Genomic DNA, 21,513 nt, shown 5'->3' with positions numbered 1-21,513 from the left:
TCAAACAACACATGCCATTATATTCTCTAAAATTTATACGCGTAAAAATGAAAAAAAAAAAAAAACCTTCACTTTAGTAAACTTTGAGAACTCATCTACATTTTCAAATATCACGAATACGACGACTTACATCGGTTACACTGCAATATAATGCTAGACTGACATTAAAAAAATAAAATGCAAAAAATATTTTCTTATTTTTCATATTGATGGTAGCCCAATGAAAAACAATACATGAAACACAAACATACCTGCAATCTCTACATCTGTAAAGATATTTCCCACTTTGTGTGGTCCTAAAAACAATAATTTATAGTGAGCACAAACCATTTCATTGTTGTATTTATGATTTTTTCACTAACACCTAAAACATGTGCGGAATACATGTGTTTTTTTCTGCCTATTTCTTATGACTATTGTGCTTCAATGGGTCTAAATGTATCAAAATCAAACGAAGGACTGAAAAAAAATGGATGTGTGTTACTTTAGGCCCATCTTGTATATTTGTAAAATTCTTGAAATACCAATTTTTTTTCTTTACGTACCTTGCACATACGTTAAAATCAGTAGTGTCCATTGTGCTTGGACAACTCGGAGGGTATGTCTACACAAGTAAAGGACGCTTACCATACCGGTTCATCTTTTCAATGCATCCAGTTTTTAGAGGAGCCCTTGTTGTTCATTTGCTATTATTTCTTTGTATGTGTTAATTTGGTTGATTCATTTCTATGTTTTTTGTGCTTCTGTTTTCCACTTTTGGTCTTTGTCCCTTGTTTATTTTTTTTTATTTACGCTAGAAAGTTTTTTCCCTTGATTATTCTTAAAAATTGTCACCAAATATAAGCACGAAATGAAGCTGAAAGTCTACAACTTTCCTAACTTACAGCGTGTGTACAAATTACTAAAACAAGTAATCAATACCTATACATATGTGTGGTAAATAACAAATATAACGTTAAATAACACACAAACAAGTTTTGGTTATTCATCATGAAACGCGGAAGTTTAAAATGAGATCAAAATAAAGCCAATGGAGACAATGTTACACAACTAAGTATATTCATTAGTGCCATTGAGGCTAGCAGCATTACGACTGGTTGATGAGGATAAAGATCAATCAGCAATAAGACAAAACATTGACAAGTTGAAGCCATCATATGAGATGAAGTATAACATCATTGGGTTGTGGACAAAAACTTACACAGACAGAATGCAGAATATATTCAATGAATTCGACCACATAAAATGGAAGATGGTGCTCTTAGTAACGCATGTAACCATAAAGCATTTAAAAAATAACTTGTTTCGGTAAATCGTACCCCTATTTTTTAATTTGCTAATTAACTAACCTCATATCCAAAATTCCAAACAAATCAGTAATGGCTTCTTCATATCTTTGTTTAGGGTTGTAGGACAATGTGGGCATGGTTGGGAGTTGATCTGTTAACGTTTCAACATCTAATTTTAGTTGCTTTATTTGCTTGTTTATTGTTTCATCGTGACAACCTCTTTGGAAGGTTTCAAGTTGTTGCTTGTACTTTTTTACATTGTCAATATCTTTTTCTAAGTCGTTCTGCATAGTGGTCAATTTCGTCATCTGTTCCGATTCGTGTTTTTTTACCTGTTGAATAAGTTCATCAACCTTTCTATCGATAAGTTGTTTAAGTCGATTGCCTTCTTCAGTGATGGTAAAAATAGCGGTTTTGACTTCGAGTCTGTACTGACTGGTTCCCTTCTCAATACGGTTTGCATTTAACTGCAAAATCTGTATCTTATCCTCAATAGCTGTCCTCACGTTCTTCTGAAGGTTTTCGGTATATTCTGACAATTCAGAAATATCGTGGCCTTTATGAGTCTTTACGACACACATTTTGCAGATTTGTGTATCGCACTGAAGACAGTGGTAAATGAAAAGTTCTTTATGTTGTCCACAGATCAGTGTTACTTCTTTGTCGATTTCCTCTCCGGTCACGAATGTATGACTCCTTGCCGACTTCGATCTAAGGTGTCCTACTTTACAGTTATTGCAGAACATTTGCTCACACTGCTGACAGTGATACTCACCTGGGGCACTGACACAAATTTCACATGTTTTAGAAGCTATTTGAGCCATTGCTTATCTCAATAGTCCTGTAAAAATGAATGTAGAAAGTAATTCCCAGTACGACTGGTGGGTCACATAAATTTTCTGTAGTATCGTTCATTGATGTTCATCATTCAGTTTATGACAAATTGAGTTGTACATAAATTCAAAAGCATATATTAGCAAAGGCAACTATCTTACTTAAAATCAAATTGAAGTTGTAACTAGCTATTTTAATATATATACAACGTCTCAGAATGTGACGACTCTATTCGCTACACTGCTCCATCGGATCAAATTGATACAGGGAAGATAACGTTAACTTATAGAAGGGCCTGAAAAATTCCCAACGATGTTAGAACTGTCAAATTTGCAAAGCAAAGTTTTTGGTCATTCCCTCGAACTCGTACCGTTGTGAGATCTATGACAACACTTCCTGCACTAAGTCCAGCGCCCTAGACCACTCGGCCAGCTAGGCTATATTAAAATATAGCTTTGGCTGGCCGGGTCATTCCTCCTCGTAGAATTATCTAGGGCTTTAAATTATTACACGATATGTGGTAGTACGGGACTGTTCATCTAGGTGTTATTCTGTAGGATAGAGGATCAAATTAATGATGCATGTCACAACAAATCAATATTATACAACGTTTCAGAATGTGACGACTCTATTCACTGTAGAGAAGGGAACGGCCAACAAATTTGCTTCGCAACTTTGACAGTTTTAATATCGTTGGGAATTTTTCAGGCCCTCCTATATTTATATACAGCCTATCTAGCCCAATGATCTATGGCACTGGACTTTGTGCAGGCGGTGTTACCATAGGTGTCACAGCGGTACGAGTCGCAAATTTAACAGTTCTAACATCGTTGGGAATTTGATATAAAACAAAGAATAAATGTGTGTAAATCAATATTACAAAATTAACAAAGTATACGTACTAGTATTCATTTTTAGTAAATAATTAGCTCGTTAAGGAAACCAACAATTTATTACTACTAATTATCATGAAAATATACACCTCTACATAACTATATCATCTATTAAGCACAAGCTGATATGTTCCAGAAGATTTTCTCTATGAAATTTCAATATTGGAAGTGTTAAACTGGGGAAATGTACCTTTGCACCACATGGGGAAGGTAATTGAATGTAAAACCTGGGTATTTTGGTTAAGAAAATTTTATGACACATGATATGAATATCTGACCTTCAACAACGGATTTACCTCTTCTGTTTTGGAATCAATTTCAATTATCATAAATGGTGTTTAAAGTACATGTATACAAAGATGAATGACTTTACTTTTTTTTCAGCTTACAACACTGTTCACATAAACTTTGAGCAGTGTTGATGTATCAATGTGACAAGTTTTGTATAAATCATGATTGTTGTAAACCAAAAACGAAACTATTTTATTTATATTATTATGTATAAAACATGAGACACACCACCAGATAGTAACATATTCAAAATACCTACCCATTGGCCTTATGTTGACCAATGTCTTAATAATGAAGTAACGTTGGTGTTAGATATACGCCAGACAGGGAAGTCAAATAAATCTCATTGGCAAAATGATTTAAATTTAGACCAATGGTAGTTATTTAAAGAATATGCATCTACATCGGTAATATGCAATGCATAAAATATGTCATACACAGTCAATTGTAGGTAACTGTTCTGTTACGATTGTTGTTATTTCTATTATCATGAATATCATAATTACTGTATCCCACATGGGGTGGTATAATAATATCATTTTGGTTAGTGTAACTATAATTCTTATTCTCTAATGTTTTAAGTGGATTTGGCTACAAGAATATATGACACTCTAATGGGATACCTTAGCTTACACAACCAATGCACTAAAACTATACGTTACGGATTTGACGGTTGTTAACGCATTAACAATCCTGTTTCACAAAATGAAAAACTTTTATTTTCCCCAACGCAAATTTATCGTTCTGGTGAGTATATATACAATTATAGATAGGGATATCTTTTTATCTGCTAGGTGTATAAGGATACGACTGACAATATCCATTCTAGATAACACTGTGTTTTCGAAACGAAAAACAAATCCCAACTAAAAGAGCATCGTTATATCGTGATGTTATATTTCTTTGCTTTTATTGAAACTTTGAAAAATATATTGGCCTTAAATAAAGGAAAAAAAATACTGTTTTGGCATAAACGACTTCATACAGAACGTGTTTGCTTTGTGAATCTATCTTTTTTAGTTATCGCCCTTTATTATTTTGTTCTTTTTTTAAATAGAAAAAATGTTATTACAAAACTACTATATACACCTCATCTTTAAGTTATATGGAAGTGACTACGGCGAAAAGGCAAAACTGTTAGGGTTACCAAAGCCAATTTGTAATGAATTTTAATTTTTTTTGTACATTTCACCCTTTACACGTTCATTTGAAACTCTTGTTCTTTAAAATCGTTAATGATACCCTTAATATGTGTGCCGTGTATAATTTTGACATTGGAGAATACATGAACTTATTAGCAGAGACATATATTTTTGAACAAACGTTTACGATATTCAAGTTCCAACTTTGAACATATTTTATACAAATGCATTTTATTTTATGACCGAACAGAGAATATCCGAATATGGAGAAGACACATTGCAAATAGATAAAATCAAAAATAAATACAAGTGCAAAAGATATTTTATAACGATTCCTTTATATATGGATTCTCAGTCTTCCATATTGTTTCTGACTGGAAAAGAATAATCAAGGGAACCAAGTTTATAGCGGTAATCAAAAGAATGCACACCAGGGACAAAAGCCAGACATGAAAAACAGGCATACATTACACAGAACATACAGGCAAAGTAACAAAAGCAAATGAGCAACTCCGAATCCCCTAAAAACTAGGGGCATGGACCAGGTGCTCCGATAGGGTAAGGATCTTCTGCTTTTCTAGAAACACCCGCCCTGTTGTTCATAAAAGTCAAGTTGGGGTAGACGAAAGAGGAAAGAAAGTACCATAAAACATCTCGTAATCAACGGACTTTCTAAATTGATCGATTTACGCATTATCTGAATTAGTTAAAACAGACTTCAAGGAATCATAGACGATGTACGATTTTGACATTTTCTATCTTTTTCTGGGTCTGTTTAAGACAAGTTACACTGTAATGTACTTGATACACTCCTTGAGAGGTTTAGGTTTCCCGCACTCACGAAACCCAAACGCACGCTAAAAAAATAAATGAAAATATATAAATTAATAATAGCAAAACATATATAAATAACAATTGAATCAAGGAAATAATCGGAGTACAAACATAAACAAAGGCTTCTGTGGTACTTTTAAACGAATGCTCGTATCGTGTGTTTAAAAACAAACACTCCAATCATGCGTTCAACTGAACGCTCTTATCGTGCGTTTAAACGAACGCTTCTATTGCACGTTTATCTTTTTATTCATTTTATCATCGACAAACAAATACAACTAGGTTAAGATTAATCCATTAAATCTTAAATTACACAATGCGTATGCATTTTTGTAAGTGTATAGGGACTATTTCACCATACAGAATTGGCCAGCTATATATCACCAAACTGGTATTTTATTTAACGTTGAAGTGAGTGGTAAATTCAACATAAATTCATGCTGTATCATGTCAATGTAAAACTAAACTCGGCGTGACATAAATAACATACTGTTAAAATTTGAATAAAAATATTTTCTATGACTTTATTGACACCAACCGTCTTTTAAATTGTCTTAAATGACTTGCTCATTCGTTTAGCCAAACAGCTTCTCAAAAACAAGTCGCTTATTAGCTTAAATCATGCGTAACAAATCCTTACGGGAAAATCCCATACTAATATCCGCCATGTTGGTTTTTACGGGACGATTTGTTTACAAACGAAGTGCGTAAGTTCCCGTCGAACTCCGGTGACAATCGTCTGCTTGATCAACTTCTCGGTATTGTACGTTGTTCGCGTAAAATAAATCCGAGATATCCGAAATAACGCCGAATTGCATTCTGGGTTCTTCGGTTTTTGGACAAACCATTTAAACGTAAACAACATCTCCTAGCAACCCGATCACTGTAAACATGGCCGACTTTTTACAATGTAAATATTGCCACCTAGAATTAAAATATGACCGGAATGTAACGATTCAATGTTTAGGGAGAAGCCGTTTGGCTAAACGAATGAGCAAGTCATTTAAGACAATTTAAACGACGGTAGGTGTCAATAAAGTCGTAGAAAATATTTTTATTAAAATTTTAACAGTATGTTATTTATGTGACGCCGACTATAAACAAGATAATGAACTAAGTAGAGTATGTGTTTAAAAAACGCCATTATGTACAAAAAGAGAAGGGAGAAACTTTATATAAAATACTTTAAATACATACTGCTTTTGTGTAATATCTAGCCAGGAACTACGACTTTGATACAATTAAACGTCATGGAAAATTCCAACCAGATAGGGAAGTAGAATACCACAGGTAAAGTTGAGTTAAAAATAAGACCAATTGAACATAAATGTATCTAATGAACCCATGTACATTGGATGTATACATGATAATGTGTATACGTATATCGATATGTTGTAATCAAAATCTAAAATAAATAGCGTGAGTTCAACCCATTTGAATGATGTCAATTAAAAACCAAACGACTTTATTTGTAGGAGTTAGGAATATGTACTTTTGGATTATAACTGACACTGTGTACGCACATATCCGACAATCAATAATGTAATTGATAAAGGTTAAAAATAGCAGTGTATGTATAACCCATTTAAATTCATTTTATAACATGATATGTCCACTGTATACACAGTACAAAACAACACTTTGTAATGTACAGTTACACGTGTAGATCTTTATTGCAAAATAAGGTTTAAATATGAAATCGGTTTTGTTAGAATTCTTTACCGACGTTTGAGGACAACTTGAGGATAAATCTAGTAAACTTTTCTACATTTTAACTGTGAAAGATATATTCATCCCGTGTAATGATTTGAAGATCGAAAGAGGACGGCAGTTTTATCTGTTGTTGGCTGACAAATTGCTTGTAGTGAAATTGAAAAAAAAAGTTTGTTTTGTTTTTGTTTGTTTCTTTAATTTTAGGTTTTTAACAGTTGATTCATAAATAACGTTTCGGAGGAATAAAAGAAATAATAATACATTTAATAATTTTTTAAAAAAATTAAAAAAACCTTGGCATAAACAAACCTAACGTTGTTTTACAGTTTTCACATTTGTAATATTTCACTTGATGCGTTCCTCGTGCAGAGAATGTTTGTTTTGATTTACATCACTTACCTGTATACATGTAAGAATGTCATTTGCTGTAATCCGTATAAACATATAAATATATACAAATGTATTATTGAATGATTTTCATGGTATGTTTGTTTGGTGTTTTCATTTTTGGGGGATTTTCAAGGCCTTTAAAAACTACTTTAACACTACCGCAAATGTCATGCTTCCGTCCAATGTCACGAAATGCTGGTCATGGATGCGTCTAATGGCCGTTATATTACTTTTAGTTTGGGATTGAAGAATTGTTCTCCTTCATTGTTTACAGTGAATTATGTTATATGTTGTCGGGCTTTGAATGTATTACTGATAGGTATGTTGATTTATTGAATTTATTTTATGGTTAACAATATCCGTTCTTTATATATATATATATAAATATATATGTGTGTGTGTGTGTGTGTGTGTTAGTATGCTAGGTGTTAGTGTATGTCCATGATTCTTGCTTAAGTGAATACTAGTGACCAGAAAACGACACATGTTTTATTACTGAACTAATTATTATATCAATCAAAACTTCAAATATATTCATTGCAATGAAACAATTTTCATTCAGACATTTATACAAATTGTTCTGTTGGATATCCACATTTACCCATTCGTATTTGTAGCAATCTGCAACAGATAACTACACTTTTGAATGATCGACCATGGCCAATTTGTTATGGCAGGGTCAATCTCAGTAATCGTCGCGATGGCTTCTTTTCGACAAGGTATTATTTAGAATATGTTCATATATAAATATTCATGACGTTTTCCCGGTTTTTTTAAAACGAAAAACAAAATTTTATAGTCTGATAACCGACGTATGGTTTTGCCATTAAATTATATCGATGCTATATCTTTAATAGTTCTAGTAATGTTTAAAATTGGTTTGACTACATTTCATAACAAATTTATTCTCAAGGGAGTTTGAATATGTATCTGTCTATTGTAATGTGTGGTTCTCTCTTTATGTTTAAATAGAATTATATACGTCATCAATTGCTGAAATGTGTCCTATCTCATTCTGGATTATCAGTATTGTTACAAAAAATATGAAAAAAAAAATACACCTGCCTGTAAATAACTAAAACTATTCCAATATGTTTCAATTAAACTACTTGAATAAGATATATTGTGGGTGTAATCTAGACTTTGATATATGATCATACATGATATTACCTATACTGTATACGAAGGAGGGTTATTATGTGTATTACAGATAAAACTTTAACGTTGAAATAAACGTAAGAAATTAGATCTTCAATTACAACCTCAAGTAAAGCAAATAAAACTCATTTCAGGACTGTGATTTTTCCTGATTCTAAAAATCATTGTTATTATTTTATTGCCACATGGGAAGCACGGGCTTAAGTTGGGATTGATTTGGTTGTGTGTGAATTACTTTTAACTAAGATGGCAAAAGTATAAGGATGTCTTAAATTAAGTAAAAATAAAACACACCGTAACTATCCTTTTAGAATCAAAATAAATCGTGAAAACTCGATTTTATCAATGCCTTAAATGGGCTAGCCGTAGAAATCGCTTTACCGCGTAACAGTTAGTAATAACTAAATTTTGTTTTTAATTTATTTAATATCTTCTATCTCTAAATAATTGTGACAAGAATATTAACTAAACATGTATTTCAAAAACGAATTATGTATTTATGGTTTTATACAAATATTTGTAACCTTTCGGGAGTTGTTTTTATTTCCCTATGTGAAAAGAACATTTTTTGTCTTATCTCTTTAAGTTAACCATTGTTCATCAAACATTTACAAAGTGTCATTAATGTTTTATATCTTTAGAATTATTTCAGTTGTAATAAATGAATGCAGTTACAGAATTACAAATAGAAACAAGATTGAATTAAGTTAATAGACAGTGTTTATAGACCTAACATTTAAAGAAACATCGAGTACACTTTCGAAATACATTCAAGTTGTTGTCTTTTGCTCTATGTGTTAATAGTTTGTTTTGTGTATCGATCTCAAGGGATAATTCCGAATTCAACAGATTTTTACAGTTACTTCTATTGTTTTATGTATGCACCAATTACCGAAGATAAAGGAGATTTGAGCGCACACAAACTCGTTTAAATCCAAATATCTAGTAATGATACGGCGAAGATAATTCTTATGGTTGTATTATTTATCAAAACTAAAAGATTTCTGTTTAAATATTCACGATTTATTTATGACATTACCGTAACTTGGATGTGAAATATCGTTTTTTATCAAGTATCACTAAGTGGAACAAAAGCTCAGCATCAAATCATTCGATGTACCAAAGAATTGTGTAAACTAATTTATGGTCACAAATCTTTGACCAAGCGGTTTACCGGCGATAAAAATATTCTGTTCATTGAAGTCTAAAACAACGCTACACACATGGACATATAATTCTACAAAAACAATTATGGTGTATATTTAACTAATTGCATGATACTTCTATTGATTTGTATTAAGTTATCAGAAACGGGCATGCGTTTACGGTTGATATATTAGTCTTAAAGTCAAGCACGTCATAAAGAGTCAAACACATGCTCGTATTACTGTTGTTCAGTGTATTATTAAAAGGGGTGTCCTGGTTGAGTGTACTCTTAAAATAATTTTGTCAATTTCGCAAAACCAGTAAAACACCCATCCCTTTTTTAACATTTGTTCATTTAGTATAACTTTCATCAGCACCTAAAACACATCGATGTTTTCGATCATATTAATTGCATAAAACAAGGTTAAATAATGGTTGTTTGTTTTGTATAGTTACGAAGACTTCACTAAACCAGTATGACCTTAATTACAACCCAGGTTAATAAACTGATGAAGTAAGAATATAATAATTGTTCATTTCATTTGATAATACAGTTACATTATGTGCGATGTTTTTGGGGTTCAGTTAGGCATCAAAGAAAAACAGATTTTTGTATTGAAGTGTGTACATTATGACTCTTTTTCCAACTTGGAATGAGCAGGTGAAATATGTTATCATGAACAATACTGTTCTTAATACGATCTGCGCAAATATTTATCGATGTCTGCCGATTGAATAATCGCTAACGTTCCAATAACCGATGACCGATGAACGATCTGATCATATTTCTGTCACGTAAACTAACGGATGGTCGGTTCATGTACATTTCATGATTTTCGTTTGGAAAATTCCAAAATAATACAATATAAGTATTATTTTTTATTGAAAATAGTTTATCTACATTCATATTCTATTCTAAAAAAAATAATTTGATTTCTAAGCCATTTACCAAGTATGAGTAAAAATGAAAAACCGAAATGAGAGAACCCGTAAAAATAAAATGTAGTCACTGTTCAGCCGTCATGTGATGAAATAGGAGGCTAATTGCCAGTTATACGGATCGAGTTGATAGATCGATGAATGATCTGATATACTGTATATATTTGTTTTTTTTTGTTTTTTGTTTTTTGTTTTTTTTTTTGGGGGGGGATCATAGGAGTCTGCTTAGAAGTATATATTTTTCAATTATAAGTAACATACATTACTTGATGGTCAATCGCTTTACGTTTTTATGAAATTTTAATCATGATAAGAATTGTTTAAATACGTTGTTAAATAATATTGTTAACATCTTCAAAATACTGTGAAATGTTTTTAGACAAAGTCGATGATGTATGGACAATTGACAAGTATTAAGAAACAAAATTTGGAAAGATATTGTTAACTAGATATATGGATTACTAGTAAACCAAAGAAAATGTATACACAGGTTTGATGAATAATCATTGTTATATATTCGTTAATGAACATAATAATTATTATTAGGAAGGACTTACTTAAATAAATAAATGTGTCTGTAAAGAACATCCGAAACATAACGAAAAAAAAGTAATTACCTCCGTTGTAAAATGAATAATGTATTGTTGTTTTTGTTATGATTCATTTTCCATTAAATTATACATATGAAATGTGCCTTATATAGTTTACTTTTATTTAAATCAGAAGCAGAATAAGTAAATAAATGTGGAATGGTTGGTATGAACGTATTTTTAAAATATCAATTTTCTTCTTGACATGCAATTGCTTAATATATATTTCTTTGGTAAAACTAACCCATTAAAATCATTGATGAAAGTATGCTTGACAATAAAATAATATTATAATATCAAAACTTACCTATAAAGGCTGAAAAAAAGATAAAGATATTGTAAGACTTGTGTTGAAATAAAGTGATCAATGCATGAACAATTCTTAAAAAAATAATTATATCAAAACTTTACTCATTATACTTTAATTAATACTAAGGTAATGTGTTATGGATCTTTCACCTTAAGTTTATCCTGAAAAACTGCATGTTTACACTAATAGCCCTGACAATATTATGTGGGGTTTACTACCTTGCAGTTTGACAATGGCTCCTAAAAGACAATGAGTGGACAATAGAGTGGGAATTTCCCTCCATTTCATAAAAAAGGGTCTTCATGCAGAACTCTTGGAAAAATATTTAATTCAGTAAATTACAGTGATAATTCTATGTAGAAATGAAGAAAATATAATTCTTTGCAAAACACAATCACACTTTTGTAGATCCTATATGCACTGTTTGCACAGCAACATAACACAAGTGCATTAATACTAGTTTAGGACTTTTTTGAAGTATGTTCTAAAACATCATTGGTTAAATTGGTATGTAACCTAACGGGATGAGTGCATTATATCCTTTGTATGAATATCTATTCAATACAACATTAGTTTGGAAATCAAATCGCTATCTTCTTATCGAAGAAAAATGACATCTATGGTGGAAATGGGTATACAATATATCTTCAAAAACAAAACAAACAAACACAGGTAAAACACACAAAAACAAGTGAAACATATATTTTGTTGTAAAAAATGATCAAGGCCATGAAGAAAATGCATGATTATAACAACACACATTTTCATGTCGACTCTTTATTTAACCTAAAAATGTAGCATAATATTACCTTTGATGTCTAATTTTGTTTTTGTTATTTTTTGTTTGTTTGTTTGTTTGTGTTTTTTTTTGTTTTTTGTTTTGTTCTTTTCAATTCATCGACAGTTACTGTTTTAACCTGTTTAATTATATGATTAAGAGGATTCATGAAATGTGGCGTAGAAAAATAGTAAAACTTGTCATTTTTTCCCGAAAATGTTGACAGTGTCCATTTTCCCCTTCAAATTTGGCAAAATAAAAAAAAAATAAAAGTAATAGCACATAAACAAATCTTGTGCAGTGACATTGCTTTTAACTTTTGTTAGTTACTTTTATTACACATATCTATAGATGCATTCTAGTTACTGTGAATTAACAAATGCATTAAACATGACACTGCAAAAAGAAAACAAAAAAAAATGGGAACCCATTTTCAACTATCTCAACATAAATTTATAAAGCTGAGTTATTAGTATCCTAACAAACAAAGCAAGAGAAATTGACATGGAATAACTTGTTTGTGAAATGAATCTAAATAATATCTTTATATAAATAAAAGATAAACAGTAAAATATAGTGAAAATAGAACATTGTTTGATTGGAAAACAGTTACTATAGCACAACTGTAGGACACAATACACATTATCATGAATATATAAATTAATAAAAAACAAAAACAAAAAAAAAGTCCTTGAAATCGACAGTAAATTAAATGCAAATGCATGGTTTCACGTTTCTGTGGCATTAACAGCTTGCAAAATATCGAACCCGTTAATACCTTAAAATTCGCTGTTAATTGCAAAATTTCATATTTGTTTGATGTTGTTTATAGACCGTTAAACTGATCTAGATACCAATGCTCCGATTTTTGCAAGATGAATGTTTATTCAATATCATGGATATAAATGCAGTTGTTTCAAATGACAAGAAATGCAACATAATTAAAGTAGATAACCTATCCTATGTATTAAAATTGCAAGGTTTGATGAAACGAAATGGTAGAAATACACTTCAATGTCTCTGGCCAGTTGACTTTTCATACAATTAATTATGCTTTCATTGCACTAAATTGTATGTTTTTAAACTTATATTGATTACATGTATTCTTACATGTAGTGTAATCGTCCAGGTTGAAATATTCTAGTTTTCTCCTATTTCATGACTTCTTAATTTCTACATGTGCATACAAAGACATAAGTATATCACATACATACCATCCTTCATTGCATTTTAGCTATTTGATATTCTCTAAAACATTTAGTAAGATTCAAGAATACCAAAGTTTTATTTGTACACAATGAGCATTTAATTGCCAATTAAACATAATAAACATGACTGGGTAGGATGCAACGAGCGATTCAATAAAACTTCACATTAATGAACAACAAGATTTCCTTCCCTTTGATTTATATGAAATAAGTTATACATAATATATACACGGAGTTTTCAGTAGCTACAAAGGAATACTTTGCTACTATATCAAAACTTTAAGCGAATGAATCTAGTACACAATTAAACACTGACATCTATCGATATATAATGGAGGAGTAGTTAGAAAATCACAACGTTATTGAATCATTTGAAGACAATACTTCCTTTAATATGATTACCATGGCAAAATGCATACTATGACATTTTGAATATATTTTATACATTTGAATAATATTTCATTTTCATCAACTGGAACAAACAAATTAACATATACTAAAATCATTAGGTTATAATATCTAAGTTAATGGCTTCAATGGAACAAGTCCATCGAAAACAACAAAAGTTACCTTCTCGTGGATGAGGTAAAAACCAAAAGTTGTCTTCTGTGGGATGGGATTTGCACACATAGCAAACGTAAATGTAAGTTTTTGCAAGTATTATGCAAAATGGGGAACAAAACAAGAATTATGTTAATTATTATAATTGCCTAATAATAATGAAAATTCTGGCTCCCTTTTGAGTAAGTGCTATATTCATGTATTCCTTGCCTTAGTACTATGGTGAGGTGTATTTGTGTGTGGGGGTGGGGGTATGTAAAAATCACTATCAAATTTTGATTTGGCTTTTGTTTTTATTTTTGTATAGAGCAAAAATACCCCAATTCTGGCATATTGTTCATCAACTTCAAATATCTATGATGATAACTCGTGTTACGTTGAAAACAATTTTTTAAGAAAGTTCAAATTGTACCTGTATAAATAAGAAATGTCTTAAACATATCACATTTACATAAAATGCGAAATCGCTACATATTTATTGTGCAAAGACATTACGATAAACTTTTGATAGCTAACCCATATATATGTATTTTCTGTACTGTTTGGAATTGAAAATTGCATTTAACATGACACTGCAAGATGAAATAAAAATGGAAATAATTTTTCAACATTTTTTTTTATTTCCCTTGAATGTGTAACTACGACTTTAACGTAGTATACAATCTAGCAGTATCAAAATCAACATTACAACAATTTAATACAATATGATTAAAAACCTAAATTACAGCTTGTTTTCATAGTTTATTTCTTCGGTCAAGAGACACCGATTGATCTACAAATTATTTTGACAAGATCTTATTCGTTATTTCATAACGTTAGTCTAGTCTTCACGATCGTTATTATAATGATTTTATCCCACATGCTTTTACGGTTACTTCGTACTAATTGAACTTATCTCAAGTGTACCTGTGTAGGTTAAATCTTGCAAACAAATAAATATAATTGTGGATCAATTTTTAACACGATCAACTTTTTTTCACATTCAACCTAAACAATGCGTCTAAACGCAGGAAAAACCATTGTAAATATTTGTTTTTTTTTAATTCTTTCCCACTTACTTGACACATTTCCTACTTACATACTTTTGATGAAATGCATTGTATTATAGAAATTATCAAAATTGCACCCATTTATGATCTTTGTATTTGAATGTATCCATCAGCTTTATGTTTATCCCACTCTCATTCCGTTCACCTGTACTGACAAGTGTGACATAATTATGGGTATTGAGCAATATAGAATCAGAGTGGGTTTCTTTAATATATCCATTAAACACAATAGAGCACAGGGCCTGTTATTATTAGATGTGATATGTATTAACAGTTCTACTGTTATTGGTATTAGAGATGTCGCTTCTTATGTCTGGGTTGGAATTCAATCCAGGCCCTTTTGGTCATGAAAGCGAATCTGGGGATAGTATTTCCATATCTGATAGCGATGCTTCAGAGTTTTCACACATTTATGAATTATTATCTAACTCAGTGTCGTTTCTACATTTGAATGTACAAAGTTTATTACCCAAATTATACATGATATTAGCAGAATATAGTGAGTTTGACATATTGTCTTTTACAGAAACATGGTTAAACAGTCTGACAGGGATGATTCTACAGAACCTATAGTGTATGTCAAGGACGACATTAACGCCGTCAGGCGCCCTGGTTTAGACCTTGAGGTTATATTGGTTCAGTTAAAAATCCGTGACAAAAACGTTGTATATGGAACTTTTTACGTTCCGCCTCATAGTAGTAACGAGGTATGGAGTAAAATAAAACATTCTGTGGAATCAACCGTCAATGATGTCTCTTGTGATTATGTCTTATTAACTGATGATTTTAATGAAAACCATGAAAACCCCAATTCGAGAATGAATCATATTTGTACCACATGCAGCTTAGAACAAATGATTAAAAATCCCTCAAATTTTACTTTAAACTTCTCCCTGTGTTACACCTTGTTTTAGAAGTATTTTTCGGCCATGCTTCCCATCTGCGAGTACTCTTGCCCTTCTCTTGTACAGATATGAATTGGTCCATTTGTAAATTCTTCCACTTACTCCAAATCTAAGAAGTTTCACAAGAAGGTCATCTCTTCAAACTTTGTCAAATGCTCTATGAAGATCTACAAAGACAGCTAGCGTTATTTGTTTTTATTGAAACACATCCTCGACTACTTGAGATAGATGTTTTGTCTGATCTTCTGACATGACCAAGAATGTTCTCCGATTCAGGGTATGTCTGTAGGCGCTCGTTGATTATACGCTCCATTAATTACAGCACCTGCTTGTTAGGCTAATTGGGCGGTAACTTGAGGCTTTCGACTTGTTATATCCCCTCTTCAGTATTGGCATCATTATGGCTTCTTTCCAACATTGAGGGACGTGACCTTGTCTCCAGCTCAGGTTGAGAATCTCTAGCACAGTTGATAATGCTAAAGTGCCAAGGTGTTTTCATTGGTGATGTTATCTGGACCTGGTGCTTTTCTCATTTTAATTTTTCTGATGACTGCCTTCATGTGAAACATGATGATATTTCTCTGCATAAGTTAATGTGTTGGCACCTTTGATCTTTCAATTCAGTTTTTACTTCTTTTTTCCGTGATGGTGGTATGTCAGTGTTGCTTTCTTTCTCATAGACTTTAGCAAATTCATTTGCTGCCACTTTCCCTGTGGTTGTTTCTCCTTCAACTTCTAGCGTGATCTTTTCACCTTTGCTTCCCTTAACCATTCAGTGCTTTTGTCAAGTTTCAAATTTTGTTTTTAATCCTTTTCCATATCCATAGATGATGTTTTCTCTCCCCACCCTTTTCTTTGACATTTAATCTTTGTTGCATCATCCCTTGCCCTTGTGAATACCCTGTGTGATGCCTGTATCTCACTGGACCAGCTTGTGTCCTTTCTTACACCTCTTGGTATACTTTCCTTTGCTGTCTTTAATACAACAGTTGAATGCTTTCACCACATTGTTAATATTCTTTTCTTCTATTTCTATGTCCCTTGTAAGTTCATCTGGTTTAGCTTGAAACATAGTCCTATTTGCCTTCTTGTAATTCCATCTTGGTAGCTGAGCCTACTCAGATGCTGTTATTTCTGCAGTGGATGTCATGACATGTCAATGATCACTGCCTCCTAGATGGCCACATACCTTTTATACTGATGTGTTGGTTTATATCGTCAGTACAGAGAGCTAGATCTGATGTGATGGTTGTATGTCATCGACGAGAATAAAAAGTAGGCGCGTCAGTGGCGTCGTTTGCAAGGATAAGGTGGTTTTCATCCTGCAGGTTTTCTATTGTCTCCCTTCTTTTTTCCATGATATTATATTCCCAAATTTGTGATTGGCTGTTGAAATCACCTACTATGAGGAATGAACCGTCTGGTATTTGTATGGTGTCTAATGACAGTTTCTTATCATTGGGACAGTAGACGTGTGCTATGTTACACGAGCTTTTCCCATTAGTTTCTTTGGTTTCAATGTATTCTGCTTCCTTCATAAACTTTGTTGTCTCTAAGGCATTACTATTGTTTCTTCCAAGAGTCATTACACCACCTTTCTTTCTTTCCTTCCTATCACTCTTGAAGACTTGGTATCCTTTTGCAGATGTGTTTCTTCAATACAACAGATGTTCACATTGTTTTCAATAAGAAGCGTTGAAGTCCTTCTCACTTGTTTGATACCCCTTCAGCATTCCACTGCACGATATTAATATGTGGTTGCTCTTTTCTTTTCGGTTTGATCTTTATATGGTCAGTAGCTCTCCTTGTTTGTCCTTGTCCCCTGACTCTATAAGACAAAACTAAGATACCTCAAGTAGCATTGGTTGGGCTCCTTTGAGAGCCCGGCACTGTACCTGCCTTGGTGGGACCTGACAGGGCGAGCACCAAATCGTTTGTTCATGGTTTTAAGTGTCATTTTGGCTGTTCCTGCTCGGTGTTGTGGTCTGTCGGGGTTACCTCACCCGTAGCTTCTGAACAGAAGTTCTGATCCTGGTAGTACAGGTAGGAAGTTACAGATTCATAGTTCTGGATTTTCCATGAGGTTGTCTCCTGAAGCCTTTTCCTTTCGAGGGGTGTAGCCGCAAGGCAGCGGAGGTTTAGTATAAGACAGTAATCAAGGTAACCAGGATTCTATAGAAAATCAAAAGAATTTAATCCATTTGCAAATACTAACATGTATAAAAGACGTGCACACCAAAGGACATAACTTAACCAAACTGATAAATACAAAGTACTAAAAGTAAAGGAGCAACTTGTACTTCTTTTAAAACACGGAACATGAAACAGGTACACCGGTAAGGTAAGCGTCCGCTGCTTTAAAAAAAATATCCGCGGGGATGCTCATAAAAAAGTCAAGGGTCGACGAAAGAAAAAATGAAAACTTCAATTTGACACATTGATAAAATCTGTTCTCATGGTGCAGATGAATGCATCGTAATGATCCACCAGTTAATGATGACGACTGTAAAACTTATATAGTGAAGACTTCAATCTTGTAGCAACATAACCATGTTCCAGAAGCCTAATTTTAAGTAGTGCATTGCAGTACAAAAAAAACTGGCGTATATATTTTTGTCGTTCCGTCCGCGGGACTCGTGATGTTACAGCGGTACGAGTTCGAGTCCAGCGGAGGGATCGAAAAAAATTTGCTTCGCAAATTTGACAGTTCTAACATCGTTGGGAATTTTTCAGACCCTTCTATATATATAATTATCGTTTACATATCTTCCCTGTATCAATTTGATCCGATGGAGCAGTGTAGTGAATAGAGTCGTCAAATTCTGAGACGTTTGTATAATATTGATTTGTTGTGACATGCATCATTAATTTGATCCTCTATCCTACATGATAACATCTAAATGGACTGTCCCGAACTACCATACATCATGTACTAAGTTACAGCCCTAGATTAATCCTTAGAGGAGGAATGACCCGGCCAGCAAAAGCTATATTTTTATATAGCCTAGCTGGCCGAGTGGTCTAGGGCGCTGGATTTTGTGCAGGCGGTGTTGCCATAGATGTCACCGCAGTTCGAGTCCCGCGGAGGGAACGACCAAACATTTGTATCGCAAATTTGACAGTTCTAACATCGTTGGGAATTTTTCAGACCTTTCTATATGTTTACATATGTTCCCTGTATCAATTTGATCCGATGGAGCAGTGCAGTGAATAGAGTCGTCATATTCTGAGACGATTATATATATATATATATATATATATATATATATATATATATATATATATCTTTTGCTCGTCAAAGGGTAATAAAGGGAGCCAAATTTCTAGCGGTAATCAAAAGAATGTAATCCAGCGACCAGACATGGAAAAAAAAAATACACAACAAGAACATCAAGTAACTAAAATAATACATACAAAGTAACAAAAGCAAATGAGTAACTCGGACTATTAAAACCTGGGAGCATGGAACAGGTGCACCTGTAGGGTTAGCGTCCTCTGCTTTTCTAGAAACACCCACCAAGTTGCTTATAAAAAAGTAAAGTCCTGGGAATCCGACAGAGGAAAGAAAAACATCAAAAATACCTTTTTACTCTATTGGTTGACAGGTGTATGATTTCTGATTGACGTCGTTTATTTTCTAATTCTTTACAAATTCATTTTGGTTTAGTGCTGCTTCGTTCCCCTATACTTTTACCAAAAGTTTATAGAAAACAAAAATTACCAAGAAATTATATCTATAAAATAATTCATAATTATATTACTATTAATATTATATTACTAAGTTATGTAGATGTAAAAAAGTTCGAATGACTTTTTAAGGTATATCTATATTTTATAATTGTAATGAAAGAAGATAAAAACGGAATGTTTGCGTCTATTTGATAAAAAGTTATTCATGTGTTCAATAAATATTTAATGAAACATTGTTATAACATGCTTTTTTGTATTATAAATAATTTAAAGGTTTCCTTTTTGTCAAAAGAAAGTTCGGCTAAATCTGTGTCCTTTATTCGTTTTTACTATAATAAAGCTTACTGGATCGTTTATGAAAACTTTTAATCTGTAGGATGTATTCTCCCTGCGGATTTACAGAGTTCATCTTGGATAGCTTCAGGCCAACCACCGACTGGCATAATCACCTTTGGTCATACCACAATGGTCCTGTCAAGCATAGTGGTATATGGTGCCGTTCGTAGTCCGTTTACTTGCATGAAACATTTTCCAGCCTATTATATATATATACTACACTGTAGTCAATCTTGCATGAAATTCAACATAATCTAATAACTAATTGAGGCACATTCCTATCATTCTGGCATCTCAAGAACTGCACCTCAAACCAATCAGTGTTTGGCATGACATTAACTGAACTTCTAAACCCATAAGCGTATGGCCCGACATTAACCAAACCTATAAACCGATTAATGTATAACATGGCATTAACTTAACCTCTAAACCCATTAGTGTATGGCATGACATTAACTAAACATGTAAACCAATAAGTGTATGACATGACATTAGCTGAACCTTTTAACTCATTATTGTATAACATGAAATTAACTTAACCTGACAATATTTTATTGTATAGCATGACACTGACTAAATCTTTAAATCCATTAATGTATGGCATGACATTAACTTAACCTATAAACCTATTAGTGTATTGCATGACATTACCTAAACCTCCAAACCCATTAGTGTTGGACGTGGCATTAACTGAACCTCTTAACCTATTAGTATATAGCATGACCCTGGCTAAACCTCTAAACACATTAGTGTTTAGCATAACATTCTTGGACCTCAAAACACATAAGTGTACATCATGCCATGAACTAAACCTCTAAACTAATTAGTCATAAGGCAATTAAATAAGATAAAAGCATGAAATTAAACCCAATTTTTCACTGATTATTGAATGGTCTAGTTATTGTATTGATATGTTAACTTAAGTATGCCATACTCTAATGGGTTTTGAGGTTCTGTGAAATGATATATAATCCAGTAAATTGAGCGAGAAATTTACCTTAACTGAAAATAAATCAAATTGATTCAAGAACTGTATGATTGAACTACAATTTAATGTAAAAATGTAAACAGAATACTTGGTTTGTCACTTGCATGAAATATGTCACAAAGGCATATCTGACATCCATAATGGGTACAATCAATACTTATTTTCGCTAGGGTGTATATGTGAAAAAGAGTTAGAGTGTCCTTCAATTTTGTAGTATTTGGCAAACGCTACTTCATATTGGTTAACCCTAACGTGTAGGATGGGTTTTGAGTGATTCTTTCTTTATATTTGTACCAGTAAAGAGTTTCAAGTACAGTTTTAACTTCACAAGAGTTAATAATAATAAACATAATAAAAAACCTACTACTGAACGCTTAGTTGAACGGAGTTACCAACTGCTCTCCATTGCTTCGTCACAATTTTTATATGACCGCAAACTTTTTGGAATTTGAGGTCCCGTTTTCAGAAA

The 21,513-nt window shown here is 32.5% G+C and overlaps 3 protein-coding genes across 4 annotated transcripts in view; all 3 read right to left on the bottom strand.

Annotated features, from left to right (window-relative positions):
- Nucleotides 1-21,513, bottom strand: part of LOC148605670 (transcription intermediary factor 1-beta-like) — a 577,346-nt gene that overhangs the window by 97 nt on the left and 555,736 nt on the right. The window lies entirely within an intron of this gene.
- The window catches only part of LOC148605675 (transcription intermediary factor 1-beta-like), a 229,238-nt gene that overhangs the window by 6,852 nt on the left and 200,873 nt on the right, over nt 1-21,513 (bottom strand). The gene's annotated exons all lie outside the window — the stretch shown is intronic.
- On the bottom strand, nt 104-6,617 carry LOC148605679 (E3 ubiquitin-protein ligase TRIM33-like). Its single transcript, XM_088550034.1, has 4 exons — nt 6,481-6,617; nt 1,350-2,130; nt 252-296; nt 104-140 (listed from the first exon to the last, which is right to left on the bottom strand). Exons 2-4 carry the CDS (start codon nt 2,111-2,113, stop codon nt 104-106), a joined length of 846 nt encoding a protein of 281 aa, XP_088406160.1. The 5' UTR covers nt 2,114-2,130; nt 6,481-6,617.

The sequence above is a fragment of the Perna viridis genome, chromosome 10 (genome assembly GCF_037379345.1).
Source record: "Perna viridis isolate PV_CMFRI_1.1 ecotype Kerala chromosome 10, ASM3737934v1, whole genome shotgun sequence".
Taxonomy (NCBI): Eukaryota; Metazoa; Mollusca; class Bivalvia; order Mytilida; family Mytilidae; genus Perna; species Perna viridis.
Note: the sequence above shows the minus strand (reverse complement) of the source record. Positions and strands in the feature narration are given on the sequence as shown.

Coding starts and splice junctions, on each gene's coding strand:
- LOC148605679 (XM_088550034.1), bottom strand. CDS start 2,113: ATGGCTCAAATAGCTTCTAAAACATGTGAAATTTGTGTCAGTGCCCCA. Junction 297..1,349: donor TTTGGAATTTTGGATATGAG/GTTAGTTAATTA, acceptor TATTGTTTTTAG/GACCACACAAAGTGGGAAAT. Junction 141..251: donor TACAGATGTAGAGATTGCAG/GTATGTTTGTGT, acceptor ATTATATTGCAG/TGTAACCGATGTAAGTCGTC.